Raw genomic sequence first — 27,662 nt, 5'->3', positions numbered from 1 at the left:
GAGACAATCTTTACTCCATTGTATGCTTTTTCCTCCTTTGTCAAATATTAATTGACGATAAAGGCATGGGTTTATTTCTGGGTTCTCTGTTATGTTCCATTTATCTATATGCCTGTTCTATGTCAGTACCAAGCTGTTTTGAGTACAATGGCCTTGTAGTATAGTTTGATATCAGTAGTGTGATATCTCCAACTTTGTTCTTTCTCAAGATTGCTGAGGCTATTCGGGGTCTTTTTTGGTTCAATATATATTTTTGGAGTATTTGTTCTAGATCTGTAAAATATGCCATTGGCATTTTAGTAGGAATTGCATTGAATCTATAGGTTGTTTTAGGTAGTATGGACATTGTACTGTTGTTGATTCTTCCAATCCATGAACATGATATATGCTTCCACTTATTTGTATCTTCCTCAATTTCTTTCTTTGGTGTCTTATAATTTTCCAAGTACAGGTCTTTTACCTCCTGTTCAAACTTTGGCTAAATTTATTCCTAGGTACTTTATTTTTTTGTTGTTGCAATAGTAAACAGGATTGTTTCCTTAATTTTTCTCTCATTTTTTTAAAGACATAAATGTTTTGGCCTGATCGGGCAGTGGCGCAGTGGGTAGAGTGTCAGACTGGGATGTGGAGGACCCAGGTTCGAGACCCCGAGGTCACCAGCTTGAGTGCGGGCTCAACTGGTTTGAGCAAAGCTCACCAGCTTGGACCCAAGGTCGCTGGCTCGACCTTGCTGAAGGCCCACGGTCAAGGCATATATGAGAAGGCAATCAATGAACAACTAAGGTGTCGCAACGAAAAACTGATGATTGATGCTTCTCATCTCTCTCTGTTCCTGTCTGTCTGTCCCTATCTATCTCTCTCTCTGACTCTCTCTCTGTTTCTGTAAGAAAAAGAAAAAGATAAAGACATGAATGTTTTCTTTATTCTTTTTTTTTTTTTTTTTTTTTTTAGAGAGAGAGAGGAAAGGAGACAGGGAGAGTAGGGGAGAGAGAGAAGCATCAATTCATTGTTTCACTTAGTTGTGCCATTGGTTGCTTCTCAATGTGCCAACTGCGGTTTGAACTGGGGACCTTGGGGTCAAGCCTGCACCCTTGAGATAGAGCAAGCAACCCTGAGATCCAGGCACTGCAGGATGACACTCTATCCACTGCACCACTGGCCAGGGCTTAATTTCTCTTTCTGATATCTCATTATCAGTATGCAAAAATGCCACTGACTTCTAGATATTAATTTTGTATCCTGCTGCTCTGCAGAATTCATGTACTAGATCTAGCAGTTTTTTAGTAGAATCTTTTGTTATAAAGTACTGCAATCCACGGGTTGCATAGAGACACCAAGTCTAAATGAATTTTGAGTTTATTAATTAGCTGGCTAGCTACACGGGGCACAATCCCTAATCATGTAGAAAGTCCCTACCATTCTGTGGCTGATTTTATAGACCAAATCACATTCCGGACTCTAGAGGTATACCTTACTCTCATGACTTTAGGATGGGTGAGTCAGAGTGAGTCAGAGTGTAGGAAATCTTAATTAAGGTACATAAATATTCTTTTCTAAAGGTTTTTAAGAAAAGAGAAGTGAAGAGATTCTTAGATAAGTTCTATCTTCCTTGCTCTGTAGTTAAATTATGACTTATCTGTCCCAGTTGTCCTTGCAAGCCAGGAAGCTCCTGCATTCTTCTCCCTCCATTCTCCACAGAAAGGAAGGGGCAAGAAGCCTGACCTTTCCTCTTTAAAATGGCATTGCCAATACTAAGGGGTTTTTTTGTTTATTTATTTATTTATTTTGTATTTTTCTGAAGTTGGAAACGGGGAGGCAGTCAGACAGACTCCCGCATGCGCCCGACCGGGATCCACCCGGCATGCCCACCAGGGGGCGATGCTCTGCCCAGCTGGTGCGTTGTTCTGTTGCATCCAGAGCCATTCTAGCGCCTGAGGCAGAGGCCATAGAGCCATCCTCAGTGCCCGGGAAACTTTGCTCCAATGGAGCCTCGCTGCGGGAGGGGAAGAGAGAGGCAGAGAGGAAGGAAAGGGGGAGGGGTGGAGAAGCAGATGGGCGCTTCTCCTGTGTGCCCTGGCTGGGAATTGAACCCGGGACTCCTGCACGCCAGGCCGACGCTCTACCACTGAGCCAACGGGCCAGGGCGCCAATACTAAGTTTTATAGTTCTTTGGCACCTTATCACACTTTAGGGTTCTCTATATGCAGTATCATGTCATCTACAAATAGTGACAGTTTTATTTCTTTCTCTCCAATTTGGATGCCTTTTAATTCTTCTTCTTGTCTGATTTCATAGGACTTCCTGTACTATGTCAAATAAGAGTGGTGAAAGCAGACATCTCTGTCTTGCTCCTGAGTTAAGGGACACACTTTTAGCTTCTGCCCATTGAATACGGTGTCTGCTGGAGATTTGTCCTGTACGTCCTGTTCAACACCTGCCGCCTATGCAAAGGCGTATGTAAAACATACCCAGGAGGAGATAGATCTGTGCTCACGGAAGTACAGAGATGTATGGTTATAAACCTTGTGTAACCACTGCCATTGCTGTGAATAAAAGTGTCCCCATTAAAGTGACTGTGCAGATGTCCTCTGGGGCAGATGTCCTTCTCTAGGGCAGATGTCCTTCTCCAGGACAGAGGCAGACAGACTCAGGATATATAATTTTTTGGGGGGGAAGACACAGACAGGAAGGGAGAGAGATGAGACTCCTTGCTCAAACCAGCAACCTTTGGACTCAAGCAGGGATCCCACGCTGTGTTCAAGCCAGATGAGTCCACACTCAAGCGGGCAACCTAGGGATTTTGAACCTGGGACCTCAGCGACACGATGGGCATTATGTTTTTTTGTTTTGTTTTGTTTTTGTTTTTAATTGCCTTATTCCAGAGAGAGAGATTCATTTGTTGCTCTACTTAGTCGTGCATTCTTGGTTGCTTCCCCGATGTGCCCTGACCAGGAATGGAACTGCATCCCGTAGCGTTTCGGGAGGACGCTCTAACCCACTGAGCTGGCCGGTGGGACGGGACTCGGGCTTAAAGAAAGGACTGTTCTCCGGCCTGATCAGCTCCCTGACCTACGCGAGCCTGTTTCCTCCTTTGCAAAGTGTGGATAAACAGTATTTTCCTATCGACCTCCCAACGCAGTCAGGAATTGGAAGGGAGGCGTAGGTGTGGGTCAGCCACACCTCTGGGGCGGTGAGGTCAGCTGGAGCCAGCCGGCTGCCAGGGAGGGGCACCCCGCCGGGCAGCGCACACCTGGGGTGGGGCGGGCACGGCTCTGCGCGGCGCGGGCTCCCGGGGAGCAAGGGGGCCTGGGCGGGCAGCGGGGGCGAGGGCGACGACAGTCAGGGGACTGGACGAGAGGCGGACTGGCTGATACCCGCGGGTAAGTCGGGTCCTCGGGGGACACTGCCCGTCCCCCTCGCCCCGCCCTCCGGCCCGCTGGTTTCTCTGGCTCTGACCCCGCACGTTTTCCCGCCCCGCCAGTCAGTCTCCGCTCGTGATTGGCCGGGGTTCTAAGTAGACCGCCTCCGCATTGGCTAAGGACTTCAGGTGGCGCGGTTGGGATTGGTGAATATCAGCATTGCTCCCTCCCTCCGCCCCGGGCGCGGCGCGCAATTGGCTGGCGCCCGAACGGTCTTGCTCCCGGGGCCGGGCCTGGGCGGTGCGGAGTAGGCCTCGAGCAGCGGCGGCTACGGCGGCGGAGGCGACCGCGCGAGGCGAGGCAGGTGAAGTCCTGGGCGGGGGTCGGGCCCGGGCCGGGTTCGGGTACGGCCGGGTCGGGGGGTCAGGTGGTGGGGTGGGTCGGTGCGGCTCACGGCTGTGCGGGGCTGCGGGGAGGCGCCGCGCTGCGGGCCCCGCCTGGGCCGTCAACGGCCGCCGCCCCCGCCTCAGCGCCCGCGGGGTCGCGGCCCGCGCGTGGCTGCTCCGCCGGACGCCCCACTCGGTCCTCCGTCCGTCGGTCTGTCCGCCCCTCCGCCCCGCGGCCTGCTGTGGCCGCGCCGGCCGTGCGCCCGCCACCCTTGCTCTGCGCGCGAACCTGCTCCGCAGCCCGTGTCCGTGTCCGTGTCCGGCCTCCCGCGTGGTCCGTCCCCCGCCACCGCCGTCCGGGAGGCCGCGTCGCTGTCATCCGCGTGGGTCCCGTTTGCTCTCCCCACTCCCCGCGCCCTTCTGGCCTTGCGCCCCGGGAAACTTAGCAGCGCGTTCCGGTGTCACGGCTGCGGGAGCCGCCCGATTCCCCTCGTGCGTGGGTCAGCGCGGCCCCATCCCGGGCGCCGACCCGGGGTGCAGGTGGGGGCCCCTCGGTCCGCTGCGGGGAGCGCCCGGCCGGACGCACACTGTCCCCGCGCGCAGGAGACCCCGCGGCGCCCAGGCCGCGCGTCCTGCCCGCGCACCTGCACGTTTGGGTTTGTACAGAAGTGCACACCGCGCGTGGGTCTGCCTCGCATCTCTTGATGGCGGATGCTGCTCAGTTGTAGGAGTGCGACCACCTGCTTCTCGTCCCCGCCTCTCGGCGGATGGTCTGGCTGTCTCCAGCCTGGCCTGCTGGGAGCCGTGCGCGGACGCCCGGCGCTCGAGAGTCTGTCTGGGCACCTGTGTGCCTCAGGCGCGTCCTGGGAGCGCGGTTGCGTGGCGGGTCATTCGTGGCTGACCGCGGCCGTGGATTGCGCGCGTCCCACCCGCCGTGCGGGGGCTCCGGTCTCGCGCATCCTCACCAGCACTTTGTTCATCGTTGTTTTTGCTTTGCGGGCTATCCCAGTGCGTGTGGAGTAGGACTCGTTTCCAATTTCCATTTGTGCTTGCCTCTCAGCGAATGATGGTGAGCGACTTTGCTTGTGCGTGGTGTGTGCACGTTCTTTGCAGAAATGTCCATGCACGTCCTCTGCCCTGTTTAAACAGGCTGTCTTTTTGTTGAGTTTTAAGAGTTCTTTGTACCTTCTTGCTGCCAGCCCCTTACCAGATATGTGATTTTCACACGCGTGCTTCCATTCTTTGGGTTGCCTACTTAGGGGGAGCCCTCGGGGTCTCTCTCCCTCTCTCCCTTTCTCTCTCTCTCTCTCTCTCTCTCTCTCTCTCTCTGGAAATATGAGGTCGGCTGTGGGTTTAGTAAATGCCCTTTGTCAGGTGGAGGAAGTTCTCTTGTATTTTTAGTTTGTTCAATGTTTTTGTCATGAAAGTGTGGGATTTTGACAAGTGCTTTTTTCTTGCACTGGTTGAGATGATCACGTGGTTTTTGCCTAACTGCTTCTTCAGTTCCTGGTGTGGCTCGGTTCCATCCTGCATCCTCACGTTCAAATGTATGTAGGTGCCCTTATCTCGTCTTTGGAGATTCCATGCTGAAAATTGAATTATTTCTCAGTATTCCTCTTTGCAGGTTTATGATTCAATTTTTTTTCTGACCTAAGTCAGTTTTAATTGACTTACTTGCTTTTTGTTTTATAGCTTCCAAGTGTCTTACTATTGATTTTCTCCTCTAAGAGTGTATACTGGACACTGCTCACAAAAATTAGGGGGTATTTTATCGCTTCAAATTCATTTTGAAATATCCCCTAATTTATATATATATATATATATGCCTTTGAAGAAGCCCTATTTGGGAGGGAGGATGGGAGAAAAGAGGGACAAATATACGGTGATAGAAAATGATTCGACTTTGGGTGATGGGCACACAACACAATCAACAGTTCAAATGGTATAGAGATGTTCACCTGAAACCTACGTACTCTATTGATCAGTGTAACCCCATTAAATTTAATTTTAAAAAGTTTGGGAGAGAGGGGAAGCTAGCTCTATGTTGAATGCACCGTTTTGTAACTGGAAATCCTTAGTGACCTATTTTCAGAGAATGTTTGTATTTGATGGAGTGTCTGCTCATAACCATTGTCCCCTGGTCCTGAACTTAGGATGATCAAATGGTCTTCGGAGTCTGCAAACAGCCAGTTTGAATTTGCTTGCAGGAAATGCCAGGCAACACTTTTGGTAGAAAAAGGATACAGGGTGAAGCCATGTGTTAGCATCACAGCTCCCTCCCTTATTACCTAACCGTCTCAGGTTAGGGAGGGCCCAGGGAGTGCAGTACATTGATTTCATCAGCACTGCTGACTCAGGCCAAGTGGTCTGGTACATATGACAGAAGGGGATGCCCACGCCTGGGCTCACAGGGCAGGTGGGGACAGGACAGTGATGATGGCCAAGCACAAGTGATGTCTGACCCGATTTGCTGCTGTGAGTGTTGGAGGGGCAGCTGTGCCCCCTGCCACCTGCAGGAGGGCTGTAGTAGTATTTTGTTGATTGGAAGCACGCTTTCATTTTCTTCTTCCCCTCATTTTGTATACTTGGAACTCACTGCTATTTTGACTGCTTAACTGGATTTGATTTTCAGATAAAGGAGACTAGACCAGACCTGTTGGGTCTGTGTTTGAAACTGTTTATTTCCGTTGGGCCAAAATAAACTTAGGATTGACAGTGGAAAAATACAGGAGATGATTGATACTTATCAAATGCTATTTACTATAACCGTATGCTATAATTGACTCTATTAAGGAACTAACTCATTAGTTTTGCAGTTTGAATTCTATTTGTAATTAAGCACACTTGGTAGCTAGGTGCTTTATTTTTCATTAAGTCACACAGGGACACTTGGTGAATGGTCACTGGCTTCAAATTTTAGTTTGGGAGACTATGTGACAGATACTTTTTTAAAATAGATCTTATTTATTTTAGAGAGAGGAGAGAGAAAAAAGGAGGGGAGGAGCGGGAAGCATCAACTTAGTGTAGTTCCTTCTTGTCTGTGTCTTCAGTAGGCAAGCCTGAGCTTTCACAGTGGCGACCTCAGCATTCTAGGTCGATGCTTTCTTTATCCACTGTGCCACCACAGGTCAGACGGCAGATGCTTTTTTTCTTTAAAGAAATGTGTTTTTTTTAATTGTTGATTTTAGAGAGACAGAGAGAGGAAGGGAGAACAAGAGCAAGAGAGAGAGAGAGAGAAAAGCATTCATTTATTGTTTCACTTCGCTGTGCATTCATTGGTCACTTCCAGTATGTTCCCTGACCAGGTATCAAAACTACAATCTTGGTTTTTCTTTTTTTCTTTTTCTTCTTCTTCTTTTCCCAAGTGAGAGGAGGGGAGATACAGAGACAGACTCCCACAGGCACCCTGACCGGGGTCCACAGGGCCGATGCTCTGCCCATCTGGGGCCATGCTTTCAACGGAGCTATTTTTAGCGCCTGAGGCAGAGACTCCAGGGAGTCGTCTTTAGCACCCAGGGCCCACGCACTGGAACCAATCAAGCCATGGCTGTGAGAGGAGAAGAGAGAGAGAGATGGAGAGAGGGGAAGGGGTAGAGAAGCATATGGCTACTTCTCCTGTGTGCCCTGATTGTGAGTCAAACCCAGGACATTCACACGCCGGGGCAACTCTTGACCACTGACCCAACCGTCCAGGGCCCAGCCTTGGTTTTTTGAAGACAACACTCCATCTGACTGAGCCAACTGGCCAGGGCCAGGTCAGATGCTTTCTGCTGTCTGTGCCAGGAACCCTGTAGGTTCAGTGTGTGGAAGTGACCAACAGTGGCTCAGTGATGGGCAGTGGACCGAGGCCTGCTTGCTTGGTCTTAGTCATTCTAGTTTCTTTGTTTGATTTTTAATTAACATAAATTGGCAGATGTGAGCTCCATTTAGAATATGAAAAACGTCAGTTGAATGATTTCTTGACTCACTACCCTTTTATCCTGAGATGTACCCACTTTGGGCCTGGCACTTTGCATTCAGGAGGACAGGGCTTTACAGGGATTTTAGAGAAATGGTGTGGGTTAACTGCTTACATTTATAGTCTGAGTACAGTCCTGTAACCACCGTGCCTAGTTACAATTCCCAGTTATACTTGGAAATGAAGCGGGGGTGACACAGCTGCTCTGCTTAGGTGAGGAAAGAGAAGTGCTTAGAATGCTCTGGAAGGACTGAGGGAACCCAGATATGCGTGGCCCTCGCTGCTCCTCATGAGTCCATTTGGCACTCTGGGCATGTTTTCTGGGTGTGGTCAGACAGGGAGCAGAGTGGTGAGAACTCAACAGTCCTTTCAACTGAAGGGGAACGGAAGCAACGGGCAGAGCAGCGGACCTTGTGCTGCGACCAGCAGGGTTAGTGCTTGGCCTCGGAGAGTTCAGGGTCTACGCCCGCAAGAGATGGCTGGCGAGGCCAGGGGCGCAGCAGGGAAGAGGGTGAGGCCTTGGAGGAGGGCACTGCGGGTCTGAAGGGTGCAGGGACACTGTTGTGTGTGTGTGTCTGTGTCCTGAAAGGCCCTTCACAGTGGCAAGCACAAAATAAACCGTTGACTCTGGGCTTTTGCTGAAGCACTGTGATGAGTATCACTGTGAGAGGAACTGGATTCTTACTGAAAAGATCTGGAGCACTTCTCATTGGGAGGTATAAGCATGTGATCATGTCTCTTCACGTAGAACTAATTATTTTCCCTGAAACTCAGAGCTCTTTTGTTAGGTAAACAAACGTATCTAGCCTCCACTTCTTCCTGCTGTTTCATCATTTCCAAAAAAAGAAATGTCACATCTCAGCGAGAAACTGTCTTTCAGTACAGAGTTGCTGCTGAAAATAACTGACTTCTACCTATTTATTTTGAATTAATTTTACTGTTATAGTTGTCACAGCATTCTACCCTGTGTGGGGCTGCATGGAGCAGGTTAGGTGCATCAGCTGATAGCACCCCCAGTGCTGGAGGTGAGGTGCCGTGTGTACTACAGGAGCAGCCGGGCGGGACCCCAGCTCCTACAGCTCAGTGAGGGCCACAGCCCGTGCGTCTGGCAGCCCCACACTGCCTCTCATTGGACACCAACATTTTCTCCTTTTTGAAAGTAATATTTATTGGGTAAATTATTTAACTACAGCTAATACTCTTAAAAAAAATTCAAACAGTCCAGAGGGGATAAGTGAAAAGGAGAAGTCCCATTCTCTGTAATTTACCATTAAATTTAGTGTAGTATTTTTCTGGATGTTTTAAAAACATACTCAGGTATACGTACAGCATCATAGCACCCTATGAAGTTCTTTCAGACATTTTCAAGTTATAGACATTGATTCCTGATTCGCTATTTTAAATAATCAGTTCATTTTTTAAAATTCTCACTTAGTATAAATCATAGTTTCTTTTTTAATAAACATTGTTTTGCTTCTTGAAAATTAAAATACGGGCCAACTCCTGTTTTTGTTGTAGAAGTAATTGCGTGAACTATGGTCCTTGAGAAATAATTGTGTCTGACCCAATTTGTGATTTTTAAAATCTATAGGCAGAAGTAACTAGGGTTTTTTTAGTCTCTACATTATTTGGTTTTAACAGAATTAAGATTCTGAGCAGAGAAATTATGTTAAGATTTAGTACTAATTTTTAAAGGGGCACCTTTTAATTTTAGTTTTAAAAGTTAGTTTTCTTTACAATGGACGTAGTCATAAAATGCCTGAACAGGCACAGCTGTCCTTTGAGAGCAAGTGTGTGTGTGTGTGTGTGTGTCTGTGTGTGTGTGTGTGTGTGTCTGTGTCTGTGTGTGTATGTGTCTGTGTGTGTGTGTGTCTGTGTGTGTGTGTGTCTGTGTGTGTGTGTGTCTGTGTGTGTGTCTGTGTGTGTGTGTGTGTCTGTGTGTGTGTGTGTCTGTGTGTGTGTGTCTGTGTGTGTATCTGTGTGTGTATGTGTCTGTGTGTGTGTGTGTCTGTGTTATCTGTGTCTGTGTGTATGTGTCTGTGTGTGTGTGTGTGTGTCTGTGTCTGTGTGTGTGTATGTGTCTGTGTTGTGTCCCCACCCCACCCTCCTTCTCTCTGGAAGGCCCTTGAGGGGACTGCCCAGCCAGCAGAGGGGCCCTGTGCTGTCAGCTCAGACGCCCCCCCCCTCCCCTGGGCACTTGTGGCAGATGGTGTGTCTGGAGCTGTGCCCAGAGCTGGGAGGAGGGTCCTATCTGTACTGTCTCCTTGGATTGCTGTTTTCTGCACAGGTTGCAGGTAAACAAGAGCCACAGGTCCGATGGTGGGTTCAGGTGTAGCATGCCCTTTGAATGGGGGCAGGGTGGTTGACCTGAGGTGTCTGATGGGGCAGCTGCGTCTGTCACCCTCTCTCAGCTGGGCTCGCTTTTGGTCTCAGTCCGCCCTGCCCCTGACTTGTAACATGCTGATCTCTGTAGACAGTGCCTGTGGAGCAGGTCCCAAGTGCTTTCTGTGCTGTTGAGTGAAGTCAGCTACCTGCTGGAGACGGTGTGTGGTTCACAGTGAGGAGAGGACATGCTGCCCACGCGTCCAGCTCTCCTCCAGAGCACGTTTCCCGAGAGAGCAGGGGGTGCTGGTTGCGAGTCAGAACCGTGCAGTCTTCCTGGTCTTTGGTTTTCCCGCTTGCTTGTAGCTCTGTTCTCAACGCTGTGTGACTTGTGGTGTTTGCGCTCTTTCAGGAATGTGTTTTAGCCAGTACGACATTCCAGATAGTAAGGATCCACCTGGCCTGTGGTGGCACAGTGGATGTAGTGTCCACCTGGAGTGCTGAGGTCCCCGGTTTGAGGCCCCAGGCTTGCCTGGGGTCAGGGCACATATGAATGCTTCTTACCCCCCCTCCCGAAATCAATAAATAAAATCTTAAAAATAAGTAAATAAGTAGTAAAGATTCAAAATACGTGTGGTAGAACTAAAGCCCGTGTTTACAAAAGCATTCAAGAACAGAAACTGAGCTTTGTGTTTTCTTCTCTCCCTCATGATGTGAGATTATAGAACGCACTGCGAAGGTTAGAGGGTAGTCAAGGGGAAACTGGTGTAATTTAAGAAGAGTGTTAACTCTAGTTTTAAAGCCCTGCTAGGATGTGCATGTTGGTAAGGATGGTTAATTCCTTAAGTTAGTAACCAGTTTGCAACCTAAATGGAACCTGTGCTTTGGCCTGTGCTGCTGGCCTGCATGTCCCCTGCTAGTCACAGCGAGGTACGGAGACCCTGGGTGAGCTACGGTGGTGCTTTCTTCTCTGCTTGTACCGCACTCTTGGCCTGCTATCTCCTGGGGGGGGAGGGGAGGGGAGCGGGGAGGTGCTTTTTCTCTCTTAGATCTGGCAGCTCAACACTGAAAGCTGTCCAACCTCTCATGGGGGCAGTGGAGGCTCTCTGTGGTCCCCCCCATATCCCCCATATGCTCACCTGCCTGGCTGGGAGAGTCCTGCCCGGGGGCTCTGCCCCTGGGCCATGGGCCATGGGCCGGACTGTGCCCGCCTCCTTTCTGCAGCTGGTGCAGGGTGTTTGGTGGCACTCACCCTCTTCCCCCTGCAGTCCAGGGCACTCACTGGAACGTGGCCTGTGACAAGGTCATACCAGTGACAAAACTTTAGGGGGAAGGAGGGGCGTGGCCTGGAAGGGATCAGAAAAAGGAGGACAGTGAAGTCTGGACAGGGCCCCCCTTTCTCGCATCGATTTGCAAAATGCTAACTTTGGATTCTTTCCAGGATTTTCTGATGCCGTTGAAAACGTTCTCAGTCCACTTTCACTTACTGCTTCAGTACTGTTCAGATGTTGGACGCAATCAGATCTCCCCTGAGCCTCAGGCTGAGGCGGGTGGAGGCCAGAGCCTTTGGGCCAGGATACAAATAGGAAGGCTCTAGTGTTACACATGGGCTTTAATTAGCAGTTATGTAAAGGGAGACTGCAGACGGCATTTTGAAAATGCTTTGCATTTATGTTTAGTTTTCAGTAGAACCAGCTCAGATGCTTCTGAGAGCGGGCTGGACTGGCCTTCTGACCTGCTGGCTCTGCGTCCAGCTGGCCCAGCTGCCCGCAGACTCTGTCTTTTGTTTAGGCGGTGGTGAGTGACTCTGCTATCTCCGGGGTCACTAACTCAGAGGAAAGATACCTGTTTATTTTCATTTAAATCATAGTCTATATAACTTTATTCCACAAAATTAAAGCTGATTTCAAAGGGTATGTTTGTCATTTATCAGGCCTGGCCTTCCATGCATTATTTCATGCGATCCTTTTTTTTAACTTTATGTTATCCTATAATTTTATTTTATTTAATCACATTTTAAGAGGGAACTAAAGGTGAAAGTGTTCTGAATCCATATCCTGATCTGATCAGGTGGAAGAATGGAGGGAGAACAGAGATAGCAGGGTTGATGGAGGGGAAGGACCCTGTGTGGAGAGAAGTAGCAAAATACATTCTAGTAACAGTAGCGATCACAGTATCTAACCCTGAGTCCTCTGTACCCACCTGCCTCCACGGGGCTGTCAGCAGGGGGCTGGGAGAGGGCTTCTCCGGGCTGTGCAGAACAGAGCGGCCAGGACAGCACTGAGCAAGCCTCGCTGCGAACTGGATACGTTTCACTGGAGAGCACGGCCTGAAGCGCCTGGGACTGTGGGAGCAAAGCCAGCAAGCCTGGGAAGAAGCGAGGCCGCCTGACCACACCCCTGTGCTGTGGTAGCTGCTGTGTGTGACCATGGTGATCGGGGCTCTCTCTCTCCCTTTCCCCCAGCCTCCTGTCTGTCTGTCTGTCTCCACTGCTGCTCCCTTTGTAGCTCCTCTTGTAAGCTTGTGCTGAAATTTACCACTGTCTGTCACCAGCTGTGTCTCCCCCTTTCACCGTAGGGTTGTTTAGCTGGTCGCTGCTGTTACCTCTCAGGCCCAGTAGTGGTACTCGGTTCTTTGATAGAATTTTATCTCAGACAAGAAGTTAAATTTCTTTTTAAACCGTGGCGTAAGGCCTGCACTGGACCTGGCTGCTGGTGGTGGGGGGGGGCACAGCTTCGTCTGCGTCTCACTGGCTGGAAGAACCAGGTTGAAAATGTCTCATAGCAGGTCCTGCCCCCTGATAGCTTTGGAAGACGTTTGTTGTGCATCAGAAATGAGCCAGTTTCTCTCTCTTGGGTGGCTAGAAACGCGGGAACATACTGATGTGACTTTTAAAAATAAAGGCCACCGTTCACTCTCTCGTGTATGTCCTCCTCCCCAGGCCAGGCCCTAAGTCACAGCCAGACCTGCTTCCCCCTCAGCGCCCTGCGTCCCAGTGTTAGGATGGACTCGACGGGCGGCTGGTGGGGCAGAGCTAGCATTGGAGCCAAGTGGTGGGACTCTGTCCCTGTTCTCTGGATGTGCTGATGCCTCTGTCAGTCATGGTCTTTAAACTAAATGCCATCACTTGCCTGTAAACCAGTCGCAGAAACACCCAGTTCACTGAGGACCTAACTACATGCAGTTGTGGCGGAGCTGTTAGGCGTTCACTGGGGTTTAATGATTGTCAGTGATGCAGGTATTCTGAGATATTAAAGTGAAAGATCACGTTGGGAATAAAGTTAAGGAGTTTGGGTTTTGTTAGTCAGTGAGTAACCAAAAGAAAATTAAAAAATAGGTCAGTTATCCACTCCAGAGGATGACCCACGACAGGACACTGATGTTGCTCCATGTAGCATGTGTGGTTGCTTAGTGAGTTACTACTAAACAGTGCAGGCAGAAGCCTGGTTGCCTGCTCCTGGGTGTGGCTCTGGTTTCCCGGGAAGACTCCCACCTGGCCTGGCTGAGCCTCGGGGCTGGGCTGGGCGCTGGTCTGGGCTGCCCTGCTGTGAGGGAGGAGCCAGTCTGGCTGCAGGGTGGCCGCACCTCCTAGGATCCGTTCTCGTGCACACCGAACCAGCCCGGAAGGCTGGCCTAGAGTAGACAGGGGCAGGGCCACCGAACCAGTACTGAGTCAGTGAAGTTATGTGCAGAGAGAGGTGAAGTGTGATGGAGTGCCAGGTAAGAATGAATCATGCGTGTTGAATGCGTGTTAGTGGGCTAGGTCCTGGGGAGGAGCTAAAGAATGTTAGAATAGTTTTGTAAATGCAGTTTTGTGGTATTTGTTGAAATTAATAGGCATGGCAAAATTTTTATATATAAACAATGTTTTTGTGGGCACTTAATTTTTTAAAGAATGTTTGGACTGTTTCAAAGAAAGTGATATGTATTGAAGTACATTTGTCTCAGCTTATAGAAGTCAGTCATTCATTTTGTTTCAGTTTAAAAATTCAGTGTATTTAAACTAAAAAGACTAAACAGTTCACCCATTCCTCCCACCCCCCACATCTCATCTCTAGCAACCACCAGTCAGTCTCTAATATTTTTTATTAAAAATTTTTTTTAATTCATTTTAGAGAGAAGAGAGAGAGGGAGAGAGAGAGAGAGAGAGAGAGAGAGAGAAGGGGGGAGGAGCAGGAAGCATCAACTCCCATATGTACCTTGACCAGGCCAGCCCAGGGTTTCAAACTGGCAACCTCAGTGTTTCCAGGTTGATGCTTTATCCACTGCGCCACCACAGGTCAGGCTATTTAAAAAATTTTTTAAATTATTTTTTATGAGAGATCATATGGTACTTGTCTTTCTCTGTCTAACTTATGTCACTTAGCATAATGCCCTAGTGGTCTATCCATGTGTCACAAATTGTAAGATTTTTATCCATTTTTAAAATTTTTTTATTTATGTAAGATTTTATTTATTGATTTTAGAGGAGAGAGAGAGATGGAGGAGGGGCTGAGAGGAGTGGGAAGCATCATCGACTCATAGCTGCCTCTCTCTCCCATGTGCCTTGACTGGGCAAGCCCAGGGTTTTGAACAGGTGACTTTGGCATTCCAGGTCCAACACTTTATCTACTGCACAACTTCAGATTAGGCAAAAAAGATTTTATTTATTGACTAGCTGTACCCAGCCACGCGTTGCTGTGGCTGAGTCTGGTTAAATGGAAAAGAAAGAAGAGAGAAAGCGCACGTTTTTAATATGTTTAATTCCACAATGCTTGTGGGTATACAATATTTTTGGTTGTTCCGTTGTCTGTGCAGATACAGAGATTGTCTGGTTTGCCGACTCTAGAACACGCAACATATAATTGTCCATGTGAGAAGCAATCCATGTGTAGATAAACCGCACAATTCTAAAGATTGGCCCTGAGCTTTGTTGATGGTGATGGCAAACGCCAGTCGAATTGGGAACTGCAATGTCTTAAATTGAAATGGCATATCCGTTGAATCATAGGAATGCGAGGAATGAGGACATCTTCACCTTTGAAAGGTCCTGTCAAGATTGTTGCTCATTCATTTATTTACTGCAAGCCGTGGGCCGTTGCAAAGCTTTGGCTGGTTGATATTTTGCAACATGATAATTGGCACTCCAATTTTCAATTGCAGTACATGCGGTGGCATCCCTGGCAGATCAAGTGAATTCAAAAATTCTGTTGGATAATTAACCATTTCATCTGCTTCCACAATGTCACATATAAGTGTCGATGGACTTGTATGTGACTGCCTCACTTTGAATGTTAGACTGAATAATATTAAGTTTGTAGACGTCTTTGTTGGCAGCAAGAATAGCTCATTCACTCAGCCACTCGTGATTCTTATAATTGGTTTGAATATTGGGAAATACTTTTTCAACCAATTCTTCTTTTAACGTCACTAAATTGCAGAAGTTATGAGGCAATGAAATTCGTCCTGAGGTCAGATCAACCAGCACCTTTCCATTCCCAATTTCCAGCAATTGATGTGAGAATATCTCAGCTGATCAATTGTTTTGCAGCTGGACACGCATATTTGTAGTTAATTTTAACGTCTTTACGTGTCCCCACAAAGTAGACTATTTCAGGCAAGCATTTCATCCGCTGGTGTCAATTGAGGAATTACAGGTAATGTTTGCCTGAAATCTCCTGCAAGCAATATTAATGCATTCCCAAGTGGTCTGATGTTTCCACACAAATCTTGCAATGATCCATCAAGAGCCTGGAGTGATTTTTTGTGCGCCATTGTGCATTTATCCCAAACAATAAGTTTGCATTTCTGCAATACTTTTCCCATGCCGGATGCTTTGGAAATGTTGCACATGGGAGTTTTAGTAATTGCATGTTCAATGGCCATTTCAAAGTGGAATGAGCAGTTCTTCCACCTGGTAGCAATGTCGCAGCTATTCCAGATGACGCAAGAGCTAAAGCTATGTCGGGTTGGGAACCTATGGCTTCTGAGCCCGGTGTGGCTCTTTTCATGGCTGCATCTGGCTCACAGACAAATCTTTAATAAAAAATAATAATGTTAAAAATATAAAACATTCTCATGTATTACAATCCATTCATTTCCTACCGCTCACGTTCATGGTTGCGGGTGGCTGGAGCCAATCACAGCTGTCCTCCGGGACAACACCAAATTTTTATTGGATAATGCGTCAAGTACACAGGTCGTTGTATGGCTCTCATGGAATTACATTTTAAATGTGGCATTCATGGCTCTCTCAGCCAAAAAGATTCCCGACCCCTTGGCTGTGTCATTTTGGGATCGAATTGCTGCCAGAATCAATCTAATTAGGAAGGTTTTACCAGTTCCTCCTGCACATCTAAGAAGAAGATTTCTCCAACCCCATTATCAACAGTTTGCATTATTTGATCATAAATGCCTTTTTACTCAAGCACTAGCTTAGGAATATTTGATTGCACATACGACAAAAGATTACCCATGTTGTAATTTTGTTCATGATGCAATTCTACATTGAACAAAGCAGCAGCAGATCGATTCGGTGATGGCGTTCCCAGTTGAGAACTTTGTTCACGATTTCTAAGCACAAATCTTCAATCATTATCAACACTTCATTGTAGATTTCTGCTGTGAAATCCATGTCCATATTTGAATTTTCCTCGCATATTTGACGGAAAATATCTTCAGCCATGTGCGATTTATATTTCGCCCATAACGTTGAAATGGAATTGTAAAATATTTAGTATAGCGTGTGTTGCTTTTATGTCCAACAGATGGCGCTGTTTTTCAAAAGCATGTTTTTACCTGTCACAGGTGTGACATCTTTATAATAGTAGGTATATAAAAACACGCGCATCTTCGAATGCAACATTGTGTCAAAATTTCAAAGCAATTGGTGAAGAACTTTCAGAGATTTAAGATTTTGAACAAGCGAACATTTACATTTTTATTTATATAGATTTTAGCAAGGGAGGGAGTGAGACAGAGAGACAGGAACATCAGTCTGTACCTGTATGTGCCCTGACTGGGGATCAAACTGGCAACCTCCGTGTTTCAGGATGATGCTTCTATCCCAGGGGTAGTCAACCTTTTTATACCTACTGCCCACTTTTATATCTCTGTTAGTAGTCAAATTTTCTAACCGCCCACCAGTTCCACAGTAATGGTGATTTATAAAGTAGGGAAATAACTTTACTTTATAAAATTTATAAAGAAGAGTTACAGCAAGTTAAAGCATGTAATAATAATTACTTACCAAGTACTTTATGTCGTATTTTCGCTGTTTGGCAGAGTGAATCTTTATAAAACAATTTACTATAGTTAAATCTATCTTTTTATTTATACTTTGGTTGCTCCGCTCCCGCCACCATGAAAGCTAGAGTGCCCACTAGTGGGCGGTAGGGACCAGGTTGATGACCACTGCTCTAACCAATCAACTATCTGGCCAGGGCAGGTTTCATTCATTTTCATTGCTGTGTGATACTCCATTGTATAGCTGCAGCCCAGCTTCTTTATCCACTCATCTGTTGATGGACGCATCCATGTCTTGGCTATTGTATATAACCCTGCAGTGAACATGGGGGTGCGTGTATCTTTTTGAGTTAGTGTTCTCATTTTCTGTGGGTAAATTCCCAGAATCACTAGATCATATGGCAGCTCTAGTTTTGATTATTTGAGGAATCACCATACTGCACAGTGGCTGTGTCAATTTACATTCCCACGAGAAATGCATGAGGGCTCCTTTGCTCCACATCCTTGCCAACACTTGTCATTTCTTGTCTTTTTGATAATCGCCATTCTGACAGGTGTGAGGCGATACCTTGCAGCAGTTTTGATTTGCATCTCTCTAATGATTAGTGACGTTGAGCATCTTTTCATGTACTTGTTGGCCATCCATGTATCTTTGGAAAATGTCTATTCACATCCTCTGCTCATTTTTCATTTGGAGTGTTGGTTGTTTTGCTGTTGAGTTGTGCAAGTTCTTTACCTTTTTTGCTTATCAACCCCTTATCAGATACATGATTTGTAAACATTTTCTCCCATTTGTTTTTTTGTTTTTTGTTTTTTTTATTTTTACAGAGACAGCGAGAGTTAGAGAGAGGGATAGATAGGGACAGACAGACAGGAATGGAGAGTTGAGAAGCATCAATCATTAGTTTTTCGTTGCGACACCTTAGTTGTTCATTGATTGCTTTCTCATATGTGCCTTGACCGTGGGGTTATGGCAGACTGAGTAACCCCTTGCTCGAGCCAGTGGGTGACCTCGGGTCCTCTGGGTCCTCTGCATCCCAGTCCGATGCTCTATCCACTGCGCCACCGCCTGGTCAGGCTGTTTTCTCCCATTTGGTTGGTTGCATTTTTATTCTGTTGGTCTGTTTCTTTGCTGCACGAAAGCTTTTTAGTTGTTGTGGTTTTTTTTTCTGAAGGGAGAAGCGGGGAGGCAGAGAGACAGACTCCCGCATGCGCCCGACCGGGATCTACCCGGCATGCCCACCAGGGGGCGATGCTCTGCCCATCTGGGGCGTTACTCTATTGCAGCCAGAGCCATTCTAGCGCCTGAGGCAGAGGCCACAGAGCCATCCCCAGCGCCCGGGCCAACTTTGCTCCAGTGGAGCCTTGGCTGAGGGAGGGGAAGAGAGAGACAGAGAGGAAGGAGAGGGGGGGGGTAGAGAAGCAGATGGGCGCTTCTCCTGTGTGCCCTGGCCGGGAATCGAACCCGGGGCTCCTACACGCCAGGCCGATGCTCTACCACTGAGCTAACCGGCCAGGGCCCCTGTGCTTTCTTTTACCGTTCCAGGTCTTTAACCATTTTGAGGTGATTTTTGTGCTCAGTGTAAGATAGTGGTCTAGTTTCATTCTTTTGCATGAAGTTGTCCAGTTTTTTCTAATCATTTACTGAAGAGTGTTCTTTCCCCATTGTGTCATTTTTATTTTTTAGTGAGAGAGACAGGGACAGACAGATAGGAAGAGAGAGAGATGAGAAGCATTAACTGGTAGTTGTGGCACTTTAGTTGTTCATTGATTTCTTTTCGTACATGCCTTGACTGGGGGACTCCAGCTGACCCAGTGACCTGTTGCTCAAGCCAGTGATCTTGGGCTTCAAGCCAGTGACCATGGGGTCATGTCTATGATTCCATGCTCAAGGCCGTAACCTAGGAGTTTTGAACCTGGGTCCTCAGCATCCTAGGTCAATGCTTTATCCATTGCACCACCACCTGTTTGTGTATTCTTGACTTCTTTGTCATAAATTAATTGATCATGTGTATGTGAGTTTTATTTCTTGGTTCTGTATTCCACTAATGAATCTGTTTTGTTTTGTTTTGTTTTTACAGAGACAGAGAGAGAGAGTCAGAGAGAGGGATAGATAAGGACAGACAGACAGGAACAGAGAGAGATGAGAAGCATCAATTATCAGTTTTTCATTGCGACACCTTAGTTCATTGATTGCTTTCTCATATGTGCCTTGACCATGGGCCTTCAGCAGACCAAGTAACCCCTTGCTCGAGCCAGTAACCTTGGGTCCAAGCTGGTGAGCTTTGCTCAAACCAGATGAGCCCGCACCCAAGCTGGCGACCTCGAGGTCTCGAACCTGGGTTCTCTGCATCCCAGTCTGACGCTCTATCCACTGTGCCACCGCCTGGTCAGGCTAAATCTGTTTCTATGTCAATACTATACTGTTTTTTTTTCTTTTTTGTGACAGAAACAGAGACAGAGAGAGGGACAGATAGGGACAGACAGACAGAAAGGGAGAGAGATGAGAAGTATCAATTCTTCGTTGTGGTTCCTTGGTCTCCTTACTTGTTTATTGATTGCGTTCTCATATGTTCCTTGACCAAGGGCTACAGCAGAGCCAGTGACCCCTTGCTCAAGCCAGTGACCATGGGGTCATGTCTGTGATCCCATGTTCAAGTCAGCGACCCTGTGCTCAAGCTGGCGAGCCCGTGCTCAAGCCGGCAACCTCGGAGTTTTGAACCTGGGTCCTCTGCGTCACAATCCGATGCTCTATCACTGTGCCACTACCTGGTCAGGCAGTTCCATACTGTTTTAATTACTGTAGCTTTTTATATAGTTTGAAATCAGGAAGCATAATGCCTCCAGCTTTGTTCTTTCTCAAGATTACTTTGGCTATTTGGGGTCTTTTGTGGTTTCATAGAAATTTTAGGATTGTTCTATTTTTGTAGAAATCAGTCCTTTTTTCTTTTTTCTTGTGGGACAGAGTCAGAGAGAGGGACAGATAGGGACAGACAGGAAGGGAGATGAGAAACATCAATTCTTTGTTGCAGTTCCTTAGCTGTTCATTGATTGATTTCTCATATGTGCCTTGACCGGGGGGCTACAGCAGACCAAGTGACCCCTTGCTTGAGCCAGCGACCTTGGGTCCAAGCTGGTGAGCCTTGCTTAAACCAGATGAGCTTGGCCCTGGCCGGTTGGCTCAGCGGTAGAGTGTCGGCCTGGCGTGCGGGGGACCCAGGTTCGATTCCCAGCCAGGGCACAAAGGAGAAGCGCCCATTTGCTTCTCCACCCCCCCCCCTTCCTCTCTGTCTCTCTCTTCCCCTCCCGCAGCCAAGGCTCCATTGGAGCAAAGATGGCCCAGGCGCTGGGGATGGCTCCTTGGCCTCTGCCCCAGGCGCTAGAGTGGCTTTGGTCCTGGCAGAGCGACGCCCCCTGGTGGGCAGAGCGTAGCCCCTGGTGGGCGTGCCGGGTGGATCCCGGTCGGGCGCATGCGGGAGTCTGTCTGACTGTCTCTCCCCGTTTCCAGCTTCAGAAAAAAAAATACAAAAAAAAACAACAAAAAAAAAGCCAAATGAGCTTGCGCTCAAGCTGGCGACCTTGGGGTCTCAAACCTGGGTCCTCCACATCCCAGTCTGACGCTCTATCCACTGTGCCACCGCCTGGTCAGGTGAAATCAGTCATTTTTACATAAATAATTTTTGTCCAAGATGGTCTTTATTTTTAGTTTTATCTTTATTCAACAACAGATTATGATTCACATTATTACTTACATGCATTTTAAAATAATTTAGAGTGTGGGGGGTGAGGTAGGGAGAGGGAGGGAGAGAGAGAGAGAGAATTTTTAGCCAGAGGGAAGTTTGAGGCGTTCCAAAGAAATCTAGATGACAACCTGAAAAACAGTGTGCTCAACAGTGTTTTATTTATTTTATTAATTAATTTATTTTTTTCAAGTGATGGAAGGGGAGGCAGAGAGACAGACTCTTGCATGCACCCCGACTGGGGTCTACCTGGCAACCCGTCTGGGGCTGATGGTTGAATCAGCCAGGCTGTCCTCAGTGCCAGAGGCCAGTGCTTGGACCAGCTGAGCCACTGGCTGCAGAAGGGGGAGAGAGAGAAGGGGGAGGGGAGAAGCAGGTGGTTGCTCCTCCTGTATGCTCTGTATAGGGAATGAACCCAGGACATCCACACGCCAGGCTGACACACTATCCACTGAGCCAGCCCGCTAGGGCCCACTATTTTAAAATTTAAAAATAATGTTTTCTTTTGGGGAAAAATTAAAGTATAGGCAGTACCTTAAGCTTATTTGTTATTCATCCTGCTTTCTAATTTTGAGAGGCTTATTTATGCAGTCATTGGTTAATTCTAGTTTGTGCCCTGACCAGGGTTGAGCCTGCAATGTTCGCATATCAGCATGACGCTCTAGCCAACTGAGCTACTGGCCCAGTGCTACCCGGCTTTTTTTTTTCTAAATAAAGAGAAACAGAGGAAGGGAGAGAGAGAGAAGCATTCATTTATTGTTCCAGTGAGTTGTACATTCATTGGCTGCTTCCTGTGTGTGTCCTAACCGGGCATTGAACCCGCAACCTCGGTGTTTCGGGACGATGCTCTGAGCTTTTTCTGAAAACTTTGGCTGTCTTGGAAAGTATGTGACTGCTTCTTGACCATGCAATAAGAATTCGTTCTATTTTAATTAACAACAAAGAGAACTTATTTCAAAAGAATGAGACCATTTTGACATCTTTGGAAATTAAATTTCTTTTGAAAAGGATTCTTAGTTACTCCCACTATTCTTTTGAAAGTATGTCAATTTTCGTAATTATAAGTCAGTTGACCTAAGATTTCCCCTAGGTGCTGTTGTAGATATATCGTTTTAAGGGACTAAATATAGTAAGTGTTCCTGCATTGGACTTGTAACTATGCAAAAACCTCTCTCCTTTGTTTAAAAGATAAAAAACAGCACAGCTCTGTGGGCTCTGCTTCATTAAAGTTTGATGGTGACTTTCCGTCAGCTGGGTGTGTACGGGCTGGTTCCGCGGACAGTTGTCTCCATGTGCTCTGACCTAACCCCCTCCTTGCTTTTTCCCGCCTTCTGCAGTATGATTTGAGATCGTGAACATGGACTTTTCTCGGCTCCATATATACACGCCTCCCCAGTGTGTGCCCGAGAACACTGGCTACACATATGCACTCAGGTGAGCACGTGTTTTGTCCCTTCTCAGATGCCGTTGACCTGACAGGACCGCGATGGGATTGCAACCAAACGTTATATTTAGAAAGAAAATATGTATAAACTTTATATTATGCTATGGCTTTATGAAATTACTGAACTTAAATGCAAGCCGTGAGGTTGTTTTGAAAACTGTACGTTTCTGATGACTCAGTCATGACTCATTGCAAACGAATTGCTGTTTTAGACTCCACCCAGAGGGCTGTGGTCTCGAGAATAAATCTCTGTGGTTGTGGCTAGGGTTTGTGACTTGTACTGGTGGCTGGATGTTTTAGTTAACAGAACTGTCCCAGAACGATGGCCTTGAGAGGAGGCATTGTGAACGGAGCTCAGTTCTCCGTTTTCATGCGTGCTCTGACAGTGCATGGATGTCTCGAGTGTGAGTCTTAGAAGTGGCTGACAAACAGAGAGGATAACTGAGATGAAAATGTAAGTTTATGGGTTCGTGCCAAAGGAAAATTAAGTACTAGATTGGTTAGGATTCAGTTGGCATTTAGAAACCTTTGCACCGTGGCAGATGTTTAAGGCACACAGGGAAACGCTGTGTAGTTTTTTCAATGGCTCATCTTCTAAAGCAGGGGTAGTCACCTTTTTATACCTGCCGCCCACTTTTGTATCTCTGTTAGTAGTAAAAGTTTCTAACCACCCACTGGTTCCACAGTAATGGTGATTTATAAAGTAGGGAAGTCACTTTACATTATAAAATTTATAAAGCAGAGTTACAGCAAGTTAAAACATATAATAATAATTACTTACCAAGTACTTTATGTTGTAATTTTGCTAAGTTTGGCAGAATAAATCTTTATAAAACAACTTACTATAGTTAAATCTATCTTTTTATTTATACTTTGGTTGCTCTGCTACCGCCCACCATGAAAGCTGGAATGTCCACTAGTGGACGGTAGGGACCAGGTTGACTACTACTGTTCTTTTTTTTTTTTTTTTTTTTTCTTTCATTTTTCTGAAGCTGGAAACAGGGAGAGACAGTCAGACAGACTCCCGCATGCGCCCGACCGGGATCCACCCAGCACGCCCACCAGGGGCGACGCTCTGCCCACCAGGGGGCGATGCTCTGCCCATCCTGGGGGTCGCCATGTTGCGACCAGAGCCACTCTAGCGCCTGAGGCAGAGGCCACAGAGCCATCCCCAGCGCCCGGGCCATCTTTGCTCCAATGGAGCCTTGGCTGCGGGAGGGGAAGAGAGAGACAGAGAGGAAAGCACGGCGGAGGGGTGGAGAAGCAAATGGGCGCTTCTCCTGTGTGCCCTGGCCGGGAATCGAACCCGGGTCCTCCGCACGCTAGGCCGACGCTCTACCGCTGAGCCAACCGGCCAGGGCGACTACTACTGTTCTAAAGGGTAAAAGTGTAACTAAAACTTTAAGAAAATTGGAGGCTATTTTAAAGAGAATAATTTTTTTAACAGCATTAGTCAGATTTCACACTTCATGATAGAGGTTTTATTCACAATTCTAGGTCATGTCAGACTTTCCATAGTAACAGCCTTCTTTGTGAAGTCCTGTAGTGCTTTAGAACAAACTGAGTGGGCCAGCTCAGGTAAACTGTGCTTGTTGTGTATTAAGGATCATGAAAATAATTATTCTTGCTAATCTATTTTTAGCTTTTACAACGTACTTTGAATACAGTTTTTAAATGATGTGAGTGTCTGGGTCTCTGCACTGGGACAGCAGCCTGTGGCTTCCAGTCACTGATCGCCTTCCTTCGTGTCGACGGGGCAGATGAGGGCGTGAGCAGTGGGCAGGCAGGCAGGCAGGCAGCTGTGATCTTGCGGGCTCTGCTGGGGCTTTGTTGGGGGCAGCGGGAAACCAGTGAAGGGTTTGAATAAGGAGTGGTGTGACCAGGTCTGTTCTGGGAAGGACAGGACCCGCAGTGTGGAGGATGGGGGTGGGGGAGCATTCTGAGAAGTCGTCCTCCCTGCCCCCTCCTTCAGACCCCTCTCCCGGCTCACACCCCGATCACCCGCATGCCGGTGACTGCTCCTATGACCGCCCTGTGTGCAGCCCGATCGGCACTCTGAGCTGGGTCAGCGGACTGCAGAGGCTCCTCCAGCCTCCCGGTCATTGTGCTGTTTCATTAGTGTTTTCCTGCTATGGAAACTGTCAAGCTACCTGACAGTTTGGAGACCAGGAAGGAGGAACACGCCCCTCTGCTTCTCACCTGGCTACAGCCATCAGCCCTCGGTCTCACCTCTCACACCTCGCCAGTGGATGGTTTTGGAGCAAATCTCTAAAAGATGATATTTTAAAAATAGTTTTCCAAAATACCAGTATTATTACAAAGAGCTCCTAGGAATTAAAATGACTCCTAATAGCTTCTCGATATAACAGACACTGAGTCCGTGCTCCAGCTTCCCAGATGGGCCCAGACAGGACCCTCACATTGTCTAGATGTGTCTTCAGTCTGATCTGGTCCTTCTGTGCACTGTGGTTAGATACCGAGATTTGGGCAGGCCAGGTTTCCGTTTGGGTGCTGGCATGACTGCAGGGCAGATGGCACTTCCTGCTGCATTCTGAGAAGAGGTGCGTGCAGGCCACTGTGTCCCCTTGAGTGTGGAGGTTAGTCAGTGTTGCCCACCTGCCCCACTCACTGACGCCCCACCACTTCTCACAGGATGGGCTGGCAGCCCGGGGGAGCGCTGCCATGTCAGGAGGTCCTGCCCAGGACCCCCAGGGGCCTCCCGTCAGGCTGTGCACCTCGCTGATGCGGGCCGGGCTGGGGGTCGGGCTCTGGCCTTGTCAGTCTCGGCGGACGTTGGTTTCCACCTGGAAAGACACAGGTGTGGAAGTGTCTGTTGGTTGTACAAGGGAGAGCATATTTCGAGGAGGGAGGGTAATCAGCCAACCAGACACTGCTAAAAGGCCACTCTGGGTGCCAGGCAGCGAGCTCTGCCCACAGGAGTCACTGACAGCCGCCACGGGCTGCGATGCTTGGGCACATGTGAGGATGAAGTGGGTGAGGAGTGAGTGTACACCCCGCTTTCCACAAGCTGGCTGATAAGGGAAGAGAAAGGGCGTGCTCTCTGTGTGTGTGTATACACGTAAATACACATACATACGTTTCTTTTTACCAAGGGGAGAGATGGGAGTATATCTAGACACTGATGGTGAGGAGTCCACAGAGATTGAGGACAGTGAGAAGAGGTGCTGACAGTAAGGTCCAGAAAGGGGGAGGTCTTTAAGGTTTCCTCCGCTGTGGCATGGCAGCGTGACTCTGGTCCTCCGTAGCCCGTCTGACCTGCTGCACATTGGCTGATGGGAAAAAGAAGCAGGGCCTTGAGGACTCGAGAGCCAGAGGTGGAGACGGGGAGGTGGTGATGTTGGAAGTGAGGAGGGGACAGCGTCAGTAATGGTCACCCGTGAGCACCAGGGACCAGGCGACCCCACACACATTGCCAGGCGGGAGTGGGGACCTATGGGCGTGTGGATGGAGGGAGGATATCTCAGTCTCCTGGCCCCTTGCAGCATCTAGAACTGAACAGAGAGGTGTGGGCTTCACTTGGTGGGGGTGTGGCCGAGCCACTGGGACAGGAGGCCTGCGGGGCTGGGCATTGCGGCTGTGATGACCACCAGGATTGGAAGTCTGTGAGGCTGGAGGATACTGGGTGGAAGGGCCAGAGGGACAGGTGACAAAAGTTCTCTTCCCTTCCCCTCCCCGCTCCCCTGCTGTGAGCCCAGGCCTTGTTTAGCTCTGAGTGGTGAGGTGGGTAGCTCTGTGAGCAGTTTGACGAGAACCTTCCAGGTCTCTCTGTGCTTTCTGTGTAAGGACATGTGATTTCGTTTTCCAGTTTGTTTTAGTATAAACAGGATGAGCCTAGAGTACTTTACTTTTTTGTTGAGCAGTATGTCCTGGAGGCCTTCCTGTGAGAGTAGGTGTAGACCTTTTGTTTCTGACAGCCTCCCCGCTTAGGAAATATGGGTGTGTCCTGTTTATCTCTCTCTCTCTCTCTCTCTCTCACACACACACACACACACACACACACACACACACACACACACACGCATGCCTTGCGTAGCTGCTCTTACCTCATTCCTCTAGCGGATTCTTCCCAGTGTTCTCGACAGACTAAAGGCTTGGAACACCCTTTTGATGGCGAAGGCACCCAGGTTCTGAGCTGGCAGCAGTACCAGTGTGCCCAAGCTGCAGTCTGCAGGACGTGCTGGGGGCAGCAGAAAAAGAGTTCTGTGTCTGCTTCCTGCGTGTGCATGCTCCACTGCTCAGAGTCACACCTGGTTTGGACCTTGGACAGAGGTGGGCGGACCTGGACGTCACTGTTCTCTTCTGATGTCAAGTTGTTCCTTAAGAGCTGTCCTTTATTTAAGCCTAGTGGTGGCATGCCTGGGCCATACCTACATGATGCATTATGACTTGAAACAACATGCTTTTCTTAAACTAAAATCATAGTTGTATAAAATATTTTTGGAAGAAAACGAAGGATGCTTTACCTTATATTGAAATCATGGATTTAGCATCCTCGCTGCACACTTGGCACGGCTCTGCACAACCTCCCCTCCAGCCTCGAGGTCGGCACACACAGCCTCCAAAGGCGTGTGTGGTGTGTCACACGCCTGTGATCACACGCGTCTGGTTGTGTCGGCTTACTGTTGCTGTGACTGAATATGTTCTAGTGTCAGATCTAATGAGTTTAGGAGGAATGTGATTATGAAACTAGTTTTATAGTATCAAATATAATGCAGAAATGTTCTTAAGCCCATTCCCTTCACTCAGATCCCCAAGTCCTTCCCACGCTGCCTCCTGAGCAGGAGCTGCTTCCCACTGCCACAAGGGGGTGCCTCCCAGTGTCCCATGGCACCAGTCCCCGGGGGGAAGCCTGTGCCACGTGTGACACCCCTCCTCCTGCTGTAAGTCTGTCTACTTGCCTGCTCTGTTTCCCTCGCTGTCTCAGGAAAGCCTTAGCGGTGTCCCCTCCCTCCCCCTCCTCATGCTGCCTGGGGCTCACCTTCCTCCTGGTGTGCGTCCTGAGTGGAAGTTGCTCTGAGGTGCTTGGGCCACCCAACTGGCTGGGCAGGTCAGGAGGTGTGGTCCCTGCCCCAAGGTGGCACAGAGTAGGTGCTCAGTGAATGCTTCTTAATGTGGAAGAGCTTGCTAAGAACACAAAAAGATACAGCTTCTAGTTATGGAATTCTGTGGAAGGAGATTGAGGTGCGTTCTTTGTCACAGGTTTGTCTC

At 48.1% G+C, this 27,662-nt stretch overlaps 1 protein-coding gene across 6 annotated transcripts in view; it reads left to right on the top strand.

Moving 5' to 3' along the window:
* The first annotated feature begins 3,240 nt into the window (after positions 1-3,240).
* Positions 3,241-27,662, top strand: part of SUN1 (Sad1 and UNC84 domain containing 1) — a 53,990-nt gene continuing 29,568 nt past the window's right edge. For 2 of the 6 annotated variants that reach the window (XM_066342083.1, XM_066342077.1), the window contains exons 1-2: positions 3,642-3,716; positions 22,325-22,423. In XM_066342083.1, the coding sequence (XP_066198180.1) occupies positions 22,347-22,423 (77 nt within the window). In that variant the 5' untranslated portion in view covers positions 3,642-3,716; positions 22,325-22,346. Of the gene's footprint in view, positions 3,381-3,641; positions 3,724-22,324; positions 22,424-27,662 lie in introns of those variants that run through there. The other 4 variants (XM_066342078.1, XM_066342080.1, XM_066342079.1 and 1 more) reach the window with 4 other exon arrangements.

Source organism: Saccopteryx leptura, chromosome 6, assembly GCF_036850995.1.
Source record: "Saccopteryx leptura isolate mSacLep1 chromosome 6, mSacLep1_pri_phased_curated, whole genome shotgun sequence".
Lineage (NCBI taxonomy): Eukaryota > Metazoa > Chordata > Mammalia > Chiroptera > Emballonuridae > Saccopteryx > Saccopteryx leptura.
Note: the sequence above shows the minus strand (reverse complement) of the source record. Positions and strands in the feature narration are given on the sequence as shown.